Source organism: Ustilaginoidea virens, chromosome 5 (genome assembly GCF_000687475.1).
Source record: "Ustilaginoidea virens chromosome 5, complete sequence".
NCBI lineage: Eukaryota > Fungi > Ascomycota > Sordariomycetes > Hypocreales > Clavicipitaceae > Ustilaginoidea > Ustilaginoidea virens.
In genome coordinates this window covers 3,980,088-3,998,298 of record NC_057320.1, presented here as the reverse complement: position 1 = coordinate 3,998,298, position 18,211 = coordinate 3,980,088, and the positions used below count along the sequence as shown (strand labels likewise).

Sequence of the window (18,211 nt, the reverse complement as noted above, 5' to 3'; positions counted from 1 at the left end):
CCTGGTAGTGGGTGGCGTTGAGATGCGTACCATTCACTTTCAATGACGCCAGCAAGTGAAGTGATGCCGGGGGCCTGCGAAAGATGGTTGCGACTTGCGCCACAGATGCCGGCTGTTGATCGAACGAACCGATGCTGTGGTTCATGCACGTAGCAGAATGGCTGTGGGCATGGCCAAGCCATCGGTCAAGTCCATCAATCAATCATCAGTCCATCCTGAGCGGGAGGGAAGCTGGTGAAAGTTGGACCAGACGGAAGCAGAGTGGCGCGCAGGAAGCTCTCCACAACCAGCCCTCTGTTGTAGAGTCGGGAGTCGGGGAGTCAGGACTGCTGGCGCCCCCTGATGACCAGGTACCAGGTACCTACTACCTGGTACCTGTGGAGATCGATCGATCGATGCCGCGAGATGAAGACCGAGATGACGACGGTGTCCCAGACTCCGTACGGAGTAAAGTAGATGACATGACTGGAGCCTTTGAGGTAGGAGGCACCGGGCCCCGTGGTTATGGCAGTGCTCAACTGGTGGGTGTCTGGTTTTTACCTGCCAGGCAGGACGACTGAGCCTTGGGTCGCCGCCGCCACGACATGCTCCGTACAGGCTGGGTCTGGTACCTGTTACCGCTGGGCACCTGCCAATTATTTATTACCTTGCGTATTGCCAGCACCAAGCCCAGACTTGACCTAACCGAACTTGGGCGGTGTCGGTCGGGTACCTCTAGGTAGGTAGGTAGGTATGTACCAAACTGTGGTGTGGTGTGGTGGCTTGTGACTTGCCTGCCTACGTACATGTCAATATGCAACATGTCCTCTTTCTCCTGCGCTCGCTGGGGCCATCAAGCAAGCATTCCCATCACGGTTAAACCACCAAACCCCCCCAAATTCCTCCCCAAGAAAGACCAGACCCAAACCCCTCAGCCGCCGATTCTTGAACCATCCCTGCCCATCCGCGCGCCGCATCCCACGAACCTTTTCTCTGCAAGCAGATTTTCTCCCCCCATTGACACCAGCGCACGACTGTTTCCCTCGGTGGCTTGCAAGTCTACCTGACAGGTTGAGTTGACCCCTCACGCCCTCTGCTTGCCAATCGACTTTTGCCCCCAGGCAGCTCGATCGAATCTTTCTCCCCCGTCTCGCTGCCCCACCGACCGCAGCCCTGCCGTTGACCACAACGTCATTCTCTCCCCTACTCCGTACAATAACCAAGTCCCTCAACTCGGCTCTCAGAGCAGCGGTGCATTTACTGCAGCATGGATACCAACATGGAGGACGTTGGCAGGGCTCCTGCCGACGTGTCGCCCGTTCTCAACGAGCCTGCCACCATCCCCACGCTTGACGGCTGGATCGAGAGTTTGATGAACTGCAAGCAACTGGCCGAGGCTGATGTCCAACGACTCTGCGATAAGGTGAGGGTGTCTTTCGCCCGAGCGGCCACCGTTTTGTCGTTCTGTTTTCTTGACGCAGCAACCTCTCCCCGTCTTGTTTTGAGCTCTGGGCTTCCTGCTCAACGCCCTCTGAGCGGGGGGTTTGTTCCGGGTCGGGTCGGCCTGCGATTGTGGTGCCGCGCAGCTCCATCCATCGTCGTCAACCTGAACGTTGAAATTTTCCTTTTGCTGATTCTTGGACCCACCAGGCACGCGAGGTCTTGCAGGAAGAATCGAACGTTCAGCCCGTGGTACGTATCGCGTCTTTGCTTCGCCGATGCCAAACCATGCATCAAGTGGCGCTCGACTGAATGTGCGACTTCAGAAATGCCCCGTCACCGTGTGTGGCGACATTCATGGCCAGTTCCATGATTTGATGGAGCTGTTCAAGATTGGTGGCCCCAACCCAGACACAAACTACCTCTTCATGGGTGAGCACCGGCTCTTTGCTCACTGCCTGACGCAAGAGCGCTACTGACGAGACGACGTCTGCCAGGTGACTACGTCGACAGAGGCTACTACTCCGTCGAGACCGTCACCCTGCTCGTTGCCCTCAAGATTCGATACCCCCAACGCATCACCATCCTGCGAGGAAATCACGAGTCTCGGCAAATCACCCAAGTCTACGGTTTCTACGACGAGTGCTTGCGCAAGTACGGCAATGCCAACGTCTGGAAGTACTTTACAGATGTGTTCGACTACCTCCCCCTCACCGCCCTCATCGACAACCAGATCTTCTGCCTCCACGGTGGTCTGTCGCCCAGCATCGACACGTTGGATAACATCAGAGCTCTGGACCGAATCCAGGAGGTCCCTCACGAAGGCCCTATGTGCGATCTTCTGTGGTCAGACCCGGACGACCGGTGCGGCTGGGGAATCTCGCCTCGTGGCGCTGGGTATACTTTTGGTCAAGATATCTCGGAAGCCTTCAATCACAACAACGGGTTGACGCTGATTGCCCGGGCTCACCAGCTCGTCATGGAGGGCTACAACTGGTCGCAAGATCGGAATGTGGTGACCATTTTCTCGGGTACTGTCGCACAAATCCTTCCCACCTTTTTTTTTTTTTTTTTTTTTTTTTTTCCCTCCCCTGCGTACCCTTTTTGTTGCCGGTAGGAGCTGTAGCTAATGTGACACCAGCACCCAACTACTGCTATCGCTGTGGTAATCAAGCAGCTATTATGGAGATTGATGAACATCTGAAATACACCTTGTACGCATTTCAAAACTCACGGGAAAAAAAAAAAGAAAAAGAAGGCCCGATTGTTGCTAACGTTGCCCGCTCCAGCCTACAATTCGACCCTTGTCCAAGAGCCGGAGAACCCATGGTTTCAAGACGTATGTGCCCCCCCCCCCACAACAAATCGCCTCCGTCTCCGCCGTCTCCTCGGATTTGACGCTGACCGAATGCCAGGTACACCCGACTATTTCCTCTAAGCTTGCCGTAAGGAACGAGAATACCGGAGTGCAGTCATTGGAGGGGATGGATGCTGCAGATCAGATAGACGAGCTGGAACATGTCGCGATTTGGTGTCCTTGTTGTGCCTTGTTCATGTCTGTGGCGCCAAAATCCTGCTCCCCTCGGCCCCGACGACGTCTCAAAGCATGTGGAAGTAGGGATACACTGTCATGACTTGCTGCAAATAACGCGAGCGGGACCATGCCGCTGGCAGAATCCGTGGTAGTCCTGGATAGAATCTTCGAAGCTAGACGGAGGAGACAGAAATTCGGACTGGGATTTTTTTCTTCTTCCTCTTTTTTTTTTTTTTTTTTTTTTTTTTTTTCAAAGCAGGGGCGGCGGGGAGACCAAGGGAAAAAATACAGTATCCTATTTTACATACAGCCCATGAAAACGGCCATTGCTCTTTTGCCCCGAGCGATCTGCTTCACCACGGCCATGGCGTGCTACTTTCTCGGCTCACTCACAGTCTCGAGGGGACATTTGCGGCCGGAACAGGCACGGGAAAAGCAACTCGGTGATGAGACGCGCGCTTGTGACAGTGAGCATGCAAGCTGGTGGTTGGAGATTGGAGGAGATGATCAACGCCCCGAGTCCTTTTGGACCACACGTCTGCCTTGTCTGCTTTTACGCTCCGGTAGCGGCAGAAGCCCAGCTGGAGCCGAGTCACGAGCGCGACGACTCGGCAGAATCCCTCGCGTATGCGAGCCCTTTCTCTAGGCGTGCCATGAGGCCCAGGGCACGGCGGTGGGGGCGCAGATGTACGGGGCAATCTAATAGGAAGATTGATCAGTGGTGGTATTTCTCTCACCCTCGTCGTTCCTGTCGAATTTCCTATTCCTGCTACGTTTTGACGGCGTTTCGAGTTCTTTCCATTCAAGTCAAGTCTACTTTCGGTCCCCTGGGTCAGGCTGGTGATTGCCGGCGTGGGGGATTTCACTCCCGCGGATCCTGCTATCACGGTGCACGATGCAAAAAGTTGTGATGGAGGAGGGCTTGGGTTGAGCTAAGCTGCCATCTATCTAACGGTAGTAGAGGTAGTAGAGTGAATACAGCTAGTATCACGTGACACAGGCCTCCCCCTTCTCCGGCGTGGCAGTCTGAGCCTGACATGCGGCTCGCTCCTTGCGGGTTAGCACGTCCCTGGGGTCTTCCCTGCTCGCTGTGCTGGAGGAGCAGCCGGGCAGGCCGGAACCCGTCGGGAACGTGGAACCTTTGGTCGAAGCGGGACAGGGCGTACAGGTAGACGACGACGAGCTCCACGACGTATATGAAGCAGTAGTAGCAGGCTTTTGCTGTCGAACCAAGCCAGGCGACTGGCCGGGCGGAGCTGAAAGGCAACGCTTGCGCGGAAGCTGGCCCCGAGGGCCAGGATGGAGGACGTGAGGAGCACCAAGGCGGCGTTTGTTCTCATGCCGCCCTTTGTGCCCAACTGCCCGACGGGGTGCTTGCTGGGGACGAGGACGCTGGCCAGGACGATGGGGATGGGCAGGAAAGACAAGACGGCGAGCGAGGCCGACGCGAAGAGCTGCATGTCCCGCAGCTGGGAGCGCTTGCGCGGGTCCAGCGTGTAGAAGCTGTAGACGGTGGAGATGACGAGCATGACGAGCAAGGGCCACGATGACGGCGTGCAGGGCGTTGAAGACGGCGAGGGGCCCCCCTGCCGGACGAGAATTTCCGGTGGTGGGCGCGCAGGATGCGCTGGGCGATGGCGAGGACCACGCCTGTGTTGGCAAAAATGGTGGCCGCGATGGCGATTTGCGTGCTGCGGGGGTAGATGGCCCATACGATGCGCATGACGTTGGCGGCGATGCGGGCCATGGATAGCCCGAACAGGAGGCCGGAGAGCACGAACTTGTGCCCGCGACGACGGTTGCGCTGGAAGATGGTCATGTAGAAGACTGCTGAGCCGATGAACAAGGCCAGTATGACGGCAGAGATGGGGGTGTCGACCGAGTTGGTTGGGATGCCGCCTAGTCCAGCGTCTTCGGGGGGATATGGAGGACCCTTTGCTTGCGGAAAAAAAAGAAAGAAAAAAAAAAGTGTTGGTTATTCAAGTCATGTTGATTCTGGGGAAAAGGCGACGTGAGGATGCGTTTGACAGCTGTGGTAGCCCGTTGTCACCACGTACCGGTTTCCTCGAGTTGTCCAGTGAAGAACTGCTGGACGATGCTGTCCACATGGTGGACAACGACTGTTCTGCGGAGGGGAGAGTGTGAAGCCGTGGTTACGGGGAGAAAAAAAACAGACGTTGGAATCTATTCCCATGGCCGTGGGGATTGACCCACGTCTCCCGACCTGATGGCTTGTGGTTTGCCTCTATCCTGATCTTGGACGAGACGGCGAGGTGTGTTTATGGCTGGCAATTCGAGACTGCTGAGCTGGTGAAAAGGGATGACGCATGACGGGCGAAGGGGCACCAGCATCGCGGTCGCGGCTTGTTTCCATTGACACGCTAGTAAGAGCAGAATGACACACGTAGTGGCAGCGGTGGCACAAAGCTGAGCTTCCAAGGCAGCTGTGCCAGGGAGACCGAGTCGGGTATCAAGAGAATTCGAGTCCAACAGTGCAGTGCGGCTTGTGCGGACGTGGTCGCGAGAATGTGGGCGTATTGAAGGACGGGATGGTGAAAGACGCATTCATCCAAGGGGCGCTCGCGCATTCTTTGGGGCCGGCGGTGTCTAGTCGAGGACTCCTTGGTTGGTGTTGTTGCGTCGCGTGGCTGAAAAGAGGCTTCCATCAGGTGTTGCTCGTTGCGTTGAGTACCTGATTTTGCCCTTTGCGTCGGCACTGGCAAAGGCGGCGTGACTGGCTGTTTAGCAAGATTAGCATGTGTTGGTTCAGCAAAAGGGGTCATTGTTCGTTACTAGTAACCTTGATTTGGCTCAATAGGTTGATACCGACGGCTCAGAGTCTCAAGGGAGAAGACGAGGTACGGAGCGTCAGGACTCAGGATCTGGATGGTCGGAGCTTCGCGGCTTGAGGCCCCCGACGCACCACTAATTCCTCTTTTCAGCCCTTCTTGAACCAGAGGGCTGGCGAAGAGGCGTGACGCCAGACAGCGTACATGTCTCATGGCTTGTCAGGACGGTGGACAATGACGCCCGGTGACGCCCGGTGACGCCAGGCGACATGTAATAGAGGACTCTGGAGGACGTAGCTGTCGCATGTGGCTTAACCGCTGATTCTTGCCAGACGCGCAAACCTGCATCTAGCAAGAGCACGATGAAAAAAAGATGCGCATGCTTCAGAGGACCGAGTCTTTTGTCTTTCAGGGCGACGAAGCAAGACAGTGACGGGAGATTTCCATTGCTCGTCACTGTTGCGACGCGCCGACACACGGCGTGGGAAAGAGCACCATGCCATTGATGCATGCCGCACGACATGGCGGACTTGGTTCGAAGGCGACCAGTGCCATGAGTCCTCTCATCGCCGGGTACAGCATGACAAAGCAGTTGACACGTCGATGTGAGGACTGGAGAGGCCTGGGAAATAGCATTTATCGCGTACTGGCCTCGAGCCTTGTGCGTTGCGATGCCTCGCCTTTAACGAGGGGATTCCAAGGCTGCCTCTTACCGCCTTTAGGCTGTCCAGTGTTTGTTTTACCCGACGGACGGGATTCGTTTGCTTCAGGTGACGCATGGCTTGTGTGGAATCTGGGCCGTCGTTGTTGAATGTCGCGGCGCTTGTTTCAGATTCGCACGAGGCTTTTGCAGCACAACAGTTGGCGCGACTCGTTGTCGAGCCGGCCGGAGCATGGAAGCCGTTTTACCTCCACGACCGACTGACACAGGCATAAGGCATACAGAGCCCAGATGGCTGGCCATCGGACAACTCGTGCGTGATGGAACGACCACAATCGGAAGCTACCAGTAGTGCAAGGCTGGTGTGATTCTGCAACCTGGCCCTAGCATATTCTTTGGGCAGATACTCCGAACCTAGATCTACGCAGTCATCACACAACGGCAAGGAGGAGAAAAAAAAAAAAAAAAGGCAAACTTGCAAATCTTCACTCGAAACCCTCGTCCCCAGGGAACCCTGCCCAAGGCAACCAGGACAGGCTGGTCGACCCCTGTGCGCGTTGAAGAAAGTCAAATGGTCAATGGCCGTGCACCCCTGGCGGCCTGGCGGCTATCCCCGTCTGCACCTCTGTCCCGCAAGAATATAATAGGGCCTCCCTCATACGGAGCACGGGAGTACGCTGTCTCTGGAGAAGCGAGATGCGTGCGCCCCCCCTTCTGCCACCGTTCCATGTCTGTGCGACACGGCAAGGCTGCGGTGCTGCCCAGTGCACACGAAGAACCAGAATGTGAAGAACAACCCCGTTGCCATGCTTTCACCGTGCTCTGGAGTGTGGACGGAGGATACTCAAGTTACACGTTAGCCATGTGGAGACGGAGAGAAGGAGAAAAAGGAGAGGAAAGAGCGAGGTCGAAGAATGACGGCGAAGAGTCGTCGAGTCCCTCTTTAGTACTGCGTCTTCTGACCCGACGTCGCTCGAGAGCGGGACGCTGAGTTGGTGATGGTTCCGTTCCGCCTCTGATTCTCGTCTGCCAAGGAATGAGCAAGAGCGGGAGCAAGAGCGTGTCGCGGCGCTGTACTCCGTACCTCGTGGTTGTCTTCCATCAAACAAGAGCTTTGTGACGGGACTAGACGGACTAGACGGACTAGACGGTTTATTGATTGTTTCCCAGCCCCTTGGCCCATTTGTGTGTGATTCATGGTTCCAGGCGGATGGGTATAAATATCTCTGCTGTACTCCGTAGTACCGTCCGTGCTGTGCCGCGTGGCCTGCCTCAATGGATCCATCCCGCCATGCCAGCAAGGGGCGGCCGGACGTGTCCTAAATGAAATTAGTCCTGCAGTCTGTCTGTCGGACCCAGGACTGCAGCTCCTGCGCCGCGAACTTTTTGAAGCTTACCAGAAAGCGAGCGACTTTGGATTAATTTATGGGACCGACGCCACTCGTTTCGCGTTGTGGGCTTTGTGGGCTTTGTGGGCTTTGTGGGCTTTGTGGGCTTTGTGGGCGTTGTGGGCGTTGTGGAGGGCACGGGACACTGGACCTTTGACCTTTGACCTATCGGCGTGCCGACTTGCTTCAATGGCTCCAGTCAATCTGGTCTGGTCTGGTCTGGTCTGGTCTGGTCATTGATTGTTGTAGCCCCAGCAGCCCCAGCAGCCTGGGGCCGGCCCGTCAACGGCGGCAACGGCTGCCCAAACGGCAAGCGGCCATGTACGCAGGTGCGGAGTACCACCTGCCCTGCGCCGCGGTGTAGCTGCTACCTGCCGGGCTGGTTCCTGAAACAAACATTGAATCAACCAAAATCAAAACAGCTCAAGCTGCGTCCTGACCCCATGCTGATGGGGAATCATGGTTGATAGCTTGCCGGGCTGCAGATGTTCCTGACAGCGCAACTGCAGAGTGCAGAGACGGGTCTCCAGCCAATGGTCTCTAGCTGATGGTCTCCAGCTGATGGTCTCCAGCTGATGGTCTCCAGCTGATGGTCTCCAGCTGATGGCCTCCAGCCGCCCATACAAACACCCTCACGGCCTTCTTCACCTTTCTTCCTTCTGCTTCGTTTGCTTCTTCTTTTCCTGCCCCCTTCCCCCTTCCGCCTCGCCTACCAGTCCCTCCCTACCTACCTCTCGGCTGCTGGTCCATCGGCTCGCTGCCTTTTTTTTTTTTTTTTTTTTCCCTCTTCAGATCGCCGCTCGCTCGAGGCCCTTGTCTGGCAGCCTTTTCTCCCCCCCATTTCCGCCTGTGCCCCTGGCGCCTCTGTGTTTGCGACCAGTCACCAGTGGCTCACCTTCAAAAGGGCCCCAGGCCCAGTTCGTTGAGACGCCCTGCGCCAGCGCTTACCGCTTGACTCCTTCAGAGAAGCCATTGCTTTCTCCATCACGTTCTTTCCTGTTGACAGCTTTTCGCCAGTCCTGCTTGGTTCATCGCACCTACGACCGCCAGGACGTTGATCGTCCTTTCCTTGTACCTAATCTCCAACGGAACCATTCCCCCTCCCCCCTCCCCCCTTCTCCTTGTCATAATACCGCCTGCTCTGATGCGCTTGATCCCTTATTCCTTGTCTTGAGTTTCGATCCCGATTTCCGATTTTCTGACTTACGCGACTTTTACTTGCATTTGACCAGAGGCAGATACTAAAACTAAATTCGACCTTCACTTCGAATCGGCCTCTCTCGGCTCAACTCTTTGTTCTTTTTGGTTAGGGTTTCCCATCGAAAAACAAAACAAAATAGTTCATGCCAAAAAGTTTTTTACCACTGTTCCCGCTTATTCAGTAATTCATCGCCTATTTTTCGCCGTATGGCTTGTCGATGAGCGCCAAAGGCATATGTTCCGCCCCAGTGTCGCATTCCATTGACTTGCCTAATCTGTATAATTGGCGAATCCAAGGCGAAGGCGACCATGGCCGTCTCTGATAGCTGCACGTTTCCGCCAAGGTTGGACAATTGTCCTGTCAAGGACGTCCTACCGAGATTGCCAGGCAGCCTTTCATCCAGAGGCATTGTTGCTCTCGCCCTTGCCGCATTTCTGCCTCGTTCGGCCCTGGCACAAAATAATGGTGGATGCATATCGTTGCGAGGTTCAAAATCATGTCCTGCCTTTGATTCAGCTTCCGTTTCTACCAACTCTGGCATGGTAGTGTCCTAGTGAGTCCGCCTGCATCCCTTCGTCTCAATCGCCATCCGACTGATGAAACTGGACGTCAAAAACCAGTCCCTTTCTGCAATTCGTGTCAGACACTGCTGCATTTGATTATCAACTGTCTACTTATGTAAAAACAACTTATGTGAAAGACAAGTAAGAGCTTCCCACCTCGCTCTCTCTCCCTTTACCCTGTCAGACAGGCTGCTGACACCCAACGCATCAGATATCAAAGCTTGCTAGGTTGCGGCAACATCAACTTCACAGACCCCAGCAACCTTTACGCCCGATACACCACCACTATATTGTGCAATACTCTTGTTCAAAAGTCCATCGGTGCCTGCTCACTCACCGGCAATGCCACCCGGCCGTTGTGTGCCGATACTTGTGCCGAATTTGCTCAGAGCGAAGCTTACATCACCGCGGACAAGGACTTGTGCTCAAATCCGGGCCCCGATCTAAGTAAACTGATTCGAGCCGACTTTGCCACCTGCTCTCTCCCCGAAGACGCGCTCACCGCCAACTGTATCGCCGGGTACACCAACGAGCCCGGAAACTGCGGTTTCGGCAACAGCACCATCGGTCTCTGCTCTTACTGCGCCGCTGGGGGAATCAATTCAACCGATACCTGCTGCTACAGTGCAAATGTAGATAAGCGCTGCGATGGCGTCAAGCTCCCCAGCGTGACCGCAACCATGACCTTCACCGCTCCGACTGCGACCTCGACCTCGACCTCGATCCCAACCTCAACCTCAACCTCTCCGGTGACGACAACTCCTCCCAATCCCCAGGCCGATCGTGGTGTTGGAAAGCAGCTCAGCGGTGGTGCTGTTGCGGGGATTGTTGTTGGCTGCATCGCCGCAATTGCGCTTCTTGCTCTCCTTTTGTTCTTTTGCGGACGCAAAATCAGCAGCCGTCGTGGAAGTCAGCAAGGTAGCATCTTTAACCAACCGTCACCTGCTCGGAGAGGCCCCTCGATGATACAAAGCAAACAGATGGCTCCAGAAGGGTATGAAGTTCTACCTGGAGGTCGTGTAGCGAGAATGGCGGCATTGGAGGGCCATTCCGGTGGCTCGCCTCCCCAACCGAGCAGGAGCAATGGAGCAACGGCCTTCGCGGGCGGCCGCAGCAAAGGAACCGATACTCAGTCTTCCTCCGATGAGTACATTGACAGCCCCGAGCGTGGAGCCGTCTTGCATCGCCCACCAACCTCTAGAAGACACGGTTCGTTGTCAAGCGGTTCCATGCTCGCAAGCGACGCACCGCAATCTCCCTTCAGCGGCGGCCAGTCTTCCCCGCTGGGAATGGCCAGCCAGCAATCAGAGCAACTGCCTTTTTTCAAAGACTATTATTCCCAAGACGACATCCACCCGTCGGATAAAGTAGCTGTTCTCTGGGGATACCAGCCTCGCGCTGCGGACGAGTTTGCTCTCGAACGGGGCGACATGATCAAGGTTGTCGGAATCTGGGACGATGGCTGGGCCACGGGCGTCATGCTGGATGAGCGAGCAGAGGAATGGGAAGTGCGACGGCGAGCTCAAAGAGACAGCGGCGTTTCAAACACTTCTGGCATTCGCCAAGAATCTCCAGAGGCACAAGGAGAGATGAAGGCTTTCCCTCTAGTCTGCGTTTGCCTGCCGGAGCACTGGAGGAAAACCATAGAGGGTGAAGGTTCAACGGAGTCGACCTCTAGCCCTGGACCTATTGGCCGTTCTAACGGTTCATGAAGCGTGTCACAGCCCCGACGGACTAGATGAGGCCACAAGGCAATTTTGGAACATGAACGCGAATGCAGCAGTCCCTCCTTTACCCCCTTGGACCCTCCCTAATCTCATTTTCCTTTTTCCTTTTTTTTTTTTTTATTTTTTTGGTATATACAAAACCACACCAGTTTGCCGTCAGCGCCGGCTGTCACTGTCAGCCCCCATCTCGGCCGCATGTTGCATGGCGGCACCGGACAACGGTACATGCAATCCTTCGAAACGAAACATCAACACAGCTTTACAAGACGACAAGAAGAGCGGAGCGTTATGACTTGCCCAGCAGCCACAACAGTTCGAGCTGGATATCCAAATCTAATAGCGGGCCGTTTTGCAACGCACACGAGCCGATTTGACGAGTTGAATGAGGTGCGACTAATCGTAATTCTTTCTTCTTCCATACCTATATTATACCCTGTTGGCTCAGCCGACCATTCTTGCTGGAGGTGCAACAGAACACGATGCCTTGCATCGAGTCCTTGAGTGGGAGGGGAGAAACATAATGTTGGCTGGAAGAGTCGAATCAAGGAGGTTTCGATACCCGGCCAAGTCTGGTCGACGACGATACTGCTCGCGCCAACTCCGCAAGGGACCTTGGAGCAGCAACCATTTGAAGCTTCAAAACACATATTTCATGGCCTGCATGGCGGCCTTTCTTAGACATAGTCAACCGAGAGGAGACACCTACTCCTGATTTACCAACGTAGTTTAGATACCATATGAATACTTTTCCAACCGGCGTCCATAGAGTCTGGGTAGTGTTGATGTATACGGAGTAGAGCACAACCCTATGTGTGTAACCTGCCCAGGCCTCATTATCAGAATGCAGCTATCAGTCAAGTACATTGACAACATCAAGACTCGAGTGCAAGCGAGCCTGTTCACGTCCTGGTTCATGCTAGCCGCTTGTGAAGCGGGCTATGTATGTACTCAGCGCGGAGTATCTCGTACCCGTTGGTGCACGCTTTGGAGCGAAGCTGTGAAACATGGGGGACTGCACTGCCTGGCCACTGCCACCAGCCACAGCCAGCTGGCACATTCCCCCACTTGAGTTGGGGAGTACATACAAACGCCGACGCCTTGATACATAGATTAAAGAGGCCTCGACTTGCAATCACGATGCTGCTGGTAGTGGCAGGATATATCGCAGCACCAGACGCAATTGAAGCAGCGTCTTCCACTGGCTGATGCTGAATTGAGCTGTATTTGAATTCCCCCCAGCACCGGGCCCGCCACGATGACCGATCTGAATTCCAGAGCAGAGGCTCTCGTGCCCCAGTTTCAACTCGAACGAGTTCTCAACCAAGGTTTGAAAAACAAAATTGACTTCCACCCCCCCCCCCCCCTTCCGCCCTGCCTTTCAGTTAAAGCCTGAAGGTGGAAGGAAACTTTATTCTTCTTTTCTTTAAAATGGAAAAATAATCTAAACCCTGTTTTGGATTTGAACTATTTTTTTTTTTTAAAAAGAAAAGCATAAAAAATCTCTCCATATAAAACCCCGTATTGGAACCGTTTCACGAAAAGGGGAATGGAAAAATTCGGCAGAAATGAAAACGTCGAAGCAGTGGAAATGGGAACAGGTGACGGCTGACAGGCTCGCTAGATCAGGCTGGTCGACGGGCCTCCATGTACGGCACGATTGGTGGCCAGCCCGCGCTGCTCGTCGTCGAGAGAGCCCCGTTCCCGACATCTGACGCGTACCTCGGGCGGCTTCCGCGCTCGCTCGCTCGACTCCAGAATCTGGGGGCGAATGACATTTACAGCTGGAGCATGGCTCGCACGGGCGACGACGACGAAGAACAGGCCAGGAACGAAAAGGCCGGCTTCTTTGCCGATCTCAAAGTCAACTTGATCTACCCGTGCACAGAGTCCCACGTCAAAAAATACAGCAAGCAGCGCGTGCGGGTTGTCACGGAAACGCCGGAGATGTACAGGGACAAAGTCAGGCCGTACATGCAAAGAAAACGCCAAGAGGGACGACTGGACTGGGTATTCAACATCATCGAGGGCCGCACCGAGGTAGAGGACGTCATGTACAGGACCAAGCTCGGCGAGGCAGGCGACCAGGGTTTCCTCCTCTTGCCAGACCTCAACTGGGACCGCAGCACTCTGGACGCGCTGCATCTGCTGGCCATTGTGGAGCGGCGCGACATCTGGTCCCTGCGGGATCTCAAGAAGAAGCACATGCCCTGGCTGCATGACATGAAGGACAAGATTGTCTCGGCTGCGGTCGAGTCCTACCCGACCATCCAACGGGACCAGCTGAAGCTATATGTTCATTACCAGCCAACGTATTACCATTTCCACATACACATTGTTCACGTTGCACTCGAGGCTGGTGCCACGCAGGCAACGGGAAAAGCCATCGGGTTGGACAGCATCGTCGAAACGCTCCGAGTCATGGCCGGCGACGAGGAGGCCGGCATGGATGCCGTGGCCATGACTTATGCTCTCGGCGAGGCGAGCGAGCTGTGGACAGAAGTGTACGAGCCGCTCAAGTAGAGTGGTAAAGCTTCTCAATAGCGACGACGAGATCGTTGACGCCGGGACCGTGAGGACAGTCTGTCCATTCGCCGTCGTCACGGACGCAATAGACTTCGTTATCGAGCCGGATAGTACAGCTTGTGGTCGCGTTGGCCTATTTGCAAAGGGAAAAAAATCAGCTCAACTGGCCCAGGAGAAATACAATGAATGACATTACCCCTTTTGCGCGCGCAGAACTCCATGGGGCAGCGGGGGAAACCGAGACCAACTCACCTGCGCGGATCGTTCTATGCTGGTTCGCAACAGATCCATGCCGTAGGCGCCATCGTCCCTTGTCGCGCATTCGTTGATGGCTCTGATGTCGATGGCATGTTCCAAGGCACAATCCTCGATCAAAGCCCTCTCGGGAATGTGCTCGTAGTCTTTCGTCAAGCACATGATGAAGCCGAGGTTGATCTTTGGATCCGGATACATCTTGCGGGCGCAGAGTTCGATGATGTTGCCCATGCATTCCGACGGCCCATGCATGCAGTCGACGCCCTGGTCGGCAGCGGGACTTGGTATGGCGAGAGAGACGTTGGTAGCTGGTTTATAACGGTCACGGAAGCTCGTCACTTACGTGCCAATGTAGCTGAGCTGAAAGTCAACCTTGTCGTGAACCCGTTGCATGACGGGGAGGATCAGCAACCTCAAAGCATCCTACACAATTTTTGGCTCTTGAGCACCACATTTCGGTCTCGTGACGGGAGCTAGAGCGTCAAGGTTGGGTGGCGGTTGCTTACTCTCGTGTCCGGACATTTACTAATGATGTGAGCCTCCAAAGGCACCAAACGGGAGGTTGGTACCTGGCGGGCGATGTATTGTGTCGAAATATCGAAAAGGCCTCTGGAAAGCAGCAAAACAGCCAGGACAGCGATGAGAAACCTGCGAAAGCGGCCGAAAGGCGACACGGGAGGAGGGCTTCGCGGTTGGGTCTGAAGAAGAGGAAGCCCCTGGCTGAGACGTTGCTTCTCGTCCATGATGATGGTTGTGCGACTGGGGTGCGATGTGCCTCTGTCTCGCCTTGCCGGATATGCTCCTCGCCGGTTGGAGACAATGTCGGGAGCAAGTCTGGGTGTTTGGAAGGCGGCTGGGGTCTCGTCTGCAGGACTCAGTGCTGGGTTGCTCCAAGCGACGGTACGGGCCAGGGCGGTTTGACGATGCGGAGAGGAGATGCTTGGGGAGTGGCGACAAGCGCTGCGGTGGCTGGCTTGGCGGGGGTTGCAACGATTGGGCCACACCGGTGACATGGCAATGGGGGGATGGGGGGAGGGGGGGGGGGGGTCACGACGGTTTCGCCTCATCCTACATTCTCAAAACGTACCTTCTCACTGCTGGTCTATTCACGCCGTGTGTACAGATGGATGAGACGAATCATGCATGACTGGAGAGGCAGATGGAACTCAACTCGGGGACATGCACACGGGCATCCAAGATGGGCATCCACGACGGGCATCCAAGTCGGGCAAGGACGGAGTACGTAGTATTTCGATACATAGCATCGGTTCCCCTCAGAGGCTCAGCAACAGGGAGTCTTGGGTCAGTTGGATCGGAACAGCCACTGCAAGATTGGGCCAATGCTCCCCCGTTCCCTCGCCTGCATCTGCATCGCGTGGTTCAACGTTGCATCCAATGGCCACGGGATACTAAGCAAAGCAAAGCAAAGCAAAGCAAAGCAAAGCAAAGCAAAGCAAAGCAAAGCAAAGCAAAGCAAAGCTTGGCAAAGCTTGGCCTTTGGGCGCCCGCAACAACCGCAACGTGCCCGTGCCCGTGCCTGTGCCTGGGTGCTGGGTGCGTGGTTACATCGGGGCCGCGTATCGAGACAGGACGTGTCGGCAAAATCACACCCAGCCGCGTGTACTGCGTACTTGCCCGCTCGAATTCCACGGTCCGATGCCTGTTTCCACCACTCAGAACGCGAGGTGCCGCCCAAGTGTAAATCGAGCCTTGGCCCTCCACATGGCTGGCTCCTGTGCGCATCAGCCTCGCGGCCTCGCGGCGGTCGCCTTTTGTCACCCATCCCAGATCGTGCCTGGACCACCAAAAAGGGCTTGCTATTCAGCGGCTTCCCGGCTTCGCTTAATGACAGCTGGGTCGGGGCTTTGGCTGTTGCATCCGTCTTTCAGTCTCCTGGGAGGCCTCCTGCGCGCGCATATCTACAGTCGTTGTTCCCCATCAACATGAAGCCCAACTGTTATCCTTGAAGTTTTACGAGCAAGCCGACGCTTCTTTTCTGCGCACAGCCAGCCGACACAAGCACGACGGCATCCGCCCTTCTCTCGGTCACAATGGCCTCGACTCCGGAGCAGCAGGCTCTGCTAGACGCCTTCCTACTGCCCATCAACATTGACATCGACACGTGCCACATTCTTTCCCAGCAATTCCTCCAGAATTTCACCCACCTGTCAGCCGAATCTCTGGACCAGTTCTTGCCCACGCCGATATCAGAATCCATACTGCGCCCCGTCACAAGCCTCGGTCACGGACGGTGAGTTGGCTCATTGCCTTGCCACAGGGCTGGCCTATCTATCCATCCCCACCCCCCTTGCTCCTGGTCAAGACATCCACGACGGAAGCCAAGGCCCTTGAGACGGGTTGACAAGATGCTAAATTTACCCAACAACGCAACGCGCTCGAAAGGCTAACCAGAGGATTGATTTTTTTTCATTTTTCTTTCCCCTTCTAGACATCTCGCTATTGACATGTGAGCAACTGTTCCCTTGGACAGAGCAATCATCCCAGGCAACTCAGAATCTGGCGGACTAACTTGGCATCCTTCTTGTGACCAGCGGTGGAACTAACCTTCGAGTTGGTTTTGTAGAGTTTCTGGCGTCTGAACCCAATGCCGAAGCAGTAAATGGCATCAAGAAGACGGATGATGCCGGCGGAGCGAATGGCACCTGCCCAAATGGCGTGGGCGGCCGCCAATGCCCGTCCACATCAGAGTCTTGCCCGATCCGCCTGCAGCGACGACTCGAAAAGTCGTGGCCCATATCGCATCATCTGAAAAACAACAACGCAGATGGCCTGTTTCTTTGGATTGGAAAATGCATAGCCGAGGTCGTAGAGGAAGGATGCAGAGCATTCGACCTTGCTAATGATGTGTCGTTGTCGCTGGGGGTCACCTTCAGCTTTCCCGTGGAACAGCCGTCTCTGGAAAAAGCAATAACAACATCCATGGGTAAAGGCTTCGCGATCCCCGCCAACGTGGACCTGGGAGAACAGCTCCAGAAAGCCTATGACCGGGAGAGAGGCGCCCGTCTTCCTCCTATACGTGTCGCTGCCATTGCCAACGATTCCGTCTCGACTCTCGTCTCCTTCATCTTCGACTACGACGGAGGCAAGGCGGCTCATCATCGCCGCGCGGCCATGGGCTTAATCCTGGGGACCGGCAGCAACGCCACCATTCCCGTCAAACTGAGCCTGCTTCACCCAAGCAAGCGACCACGGAACGTCCATGTTTTGCCTGGCGAGAGTGTCGACGACGCCAAGATCGCGGTGAATACGGAATGGAGCATAAAGGGGACGGCAGCACCGATGAGGGAACTGGGCTTGATCAACTCGTGGGACGAAGAATTGAGCGAGCAAAACGAAAAGCCCGGCTTCCAGCCCCTAGAGTACATGACGGCTGGTCGGTACCTTGGGGAGCTGGGACGCATCATGCTCGTCGACTACCTGGCTCGCGCGCTCAAGCTACCGCGAGCAGCACTGCCGGCAAGACTCTTCAAGCAAGACAGCATGACAACGACATTCCTAAGTCACTTCAAGCCGTCAGCACCGGCCGCTCTCTTGTCGAAGCTGAAGAAGGAGTTTCCGGACGCGTCGTGTCCCGCGTTCAGGTGGACCGAGCATCACGCCGAAGCTTTGTATCGCATCGCCAAGGCAATCGAGGTGCGAGCGGCGGCCATAATAGCGGCGGCGATTGTGGCTCTTCTGACGCTAGGCGGAGAGCTGCCCTCGGAAGAGAGAAGAGCGCCAGCACCCGACGCAGACATTCGCGAGCTGGGGGTGGGTTATACAGGAGGCTGCATCGTCCACTTCCAAGACTATCTGGTGGACTGCCAATATTTTGTGGATCGGCTGGTCTGCAGGAGGTTGGGAGCGGATTCAAGACTGCGGGTGGCCCTGACCGCTTGCCACGACGGCGGCATCACCGGCGCCGGCATTTTAGTGGCAGCAGCGCTTTGCAGCCAAACGTCACACTCATCGAGCGGGGAGGGGTGTGGCGGCGACGCGGCCAATGTAGGGACCACCCATGCTGTGTAAGAAACAAAAACCCTCAGCGGCCGAGTTGGGCCAGCCGTCTCGTCTCGTTCGGCTTGCGTCGTGGTGATGGGCAATGTGGGCTAGTGCTGGTCGGCGTATGCGTGGCGGCGGGACAACGACGG

The 18,211-nt window shown here is 55.6% G+C and overlaps 7 protein-coding genes across 7 annotated transcripts; 4 read left to right on the top strand and 3 right to left on the bottom strand.

The window, feature by feature from the left end:
* Positions 1-1,246: 1,246 nt before the first annotated feature.
* On the top strand, positions 1,247-2,857 carry UV8b_06791 (uncharacterized protein; the record flags this gene model as incomplete). The annotated part of the gene is made up of 7 exons (XM_043144288.1): positions 1,247-1,402; positions 1,630-1,671; positions 1,746-1,851; positions 1,917-2,450; positions 2,561-2,633; positions 2,709-2,758; positions 2,835-2,857. 7 exons carry the CDS (start codon positions 1,247-1,249, stop codon positions 2,855-2,857), a joined length of 984 nt encoding a protein of 327 aa, XP_043000223.1.
* A 1,083-nt stretch (positions 2,858-3,940) lies between these two features.
* UV8b_06790 (uncharacterized protein) lies at positions 3,941-5,061 on the bottom strand (the record flags this gene model as incomplete). The annotated part of the gene is made up of 4 exons (XM_043144287.1): positions 3,941-4,003; positions 4,120-4,456; positions 4,549-4,886; positions 5,011-5,061. The coding sequence occupies 4 exons, from the start codon at positions 5,059-5,061 to the stop codon at positions 3,941-3,943; spliced, it is 789 nt and encodes a 262-aa protein (XP_043000222.1).
* Positions 5,062-5,560: 499 nt separating this feature from the next.
* Positions 5,561-5,955, bottom strand: UV8b_06789 (uncharacterized protein; the record flags this gene model as incomplete). Its single annotated transcript, XM_043144286.1, has 2 exons — positions 5,561-5,691; positions 5,754-5,955. 2 exons carry the CDS (start codon positions 5,953-5,955, stop codon positions 5,561-5,563), a joined length of 333 nt encoding a protein of 110 aa, XP_043000221.1.
* A 3,576-nt stretch (positions 5,956-9,531) lies between these two features.
* Positions 9,532-11,267, top strand: UV8b_06788 (uncharacterized protein; the record flags this gene model as incomplete). The annotated part of the gene is made up of 3 exons (XM_043144285.1): positions 9,532-9,545; positions 9,613-9,696; positions 9,767-11,267. 3 exons carry the CDS (start codon positions 9,532-9,534, stop codon positions 11,265-11,267), a joined length of 1,599 nt encoding a protein of 532 aa, XP_043000220.1.
* A 1,270-nt stretch (positions 11,268-12,537) lies between these two features.
* UV8b_06787 (uncharacterized protein) lies at positions 12,538-13,802 on the top strand (the record flags this gene model as incomplete). The annotated part of the gene is made up of 2 exons (XM_043144284.1): positions 12,538-12,607; positions 12,904-13,802. 2 exons carry the CDS (start codon positions 12,538-12,540, stop codon positions 13,800-13,802), a joined length of 969 nt encoding a protein of 322 aa, XP_043000219.1.
* Positions 13,803-13,997: 195 nt separating this feature from the next.
* Positions 13,998-14,803, bottom strand: UV8b_06786 (uncharacterized protein; the record flags this gene model as incomplete). Its single annotated transcript, XM_043144283.1, has 3 exons — positions 13,998-14,340; positions 14,404-14,483; positions 14,567-14,803. The coding sequence occupies 3 exons, from the start codon at positions 14,801-14,803 to the stop codon at positions 13,998-14,000; spliced, it is 660 nt and encodes a 219-aa protein (XP_043000218.1).
* Positions 14,804-16,111: 1,308 nt separating this feature from the next.
* On the top strand, positions 16,112-18,089 carry UV8b_06785 (uncharacterized protein; the record flags this gene model as incomplete). The annotated part of the gene is made up of 3 exons (XM_043144282.1): positions 16,112-16,311; positions 16,510-16,527; positions 16,613-18,089. The coding sequence occupies 3 exons, from the start codon at positions 16,112-16,114 to the stop codon at positions 18,087-18,089; spliced, it is 1,695 nt and encodes a 564-aa protein (XP_043000217.1).
* Between the last annotated feature and the right edge of the window lie 122 nt (positions 18,090-18,211).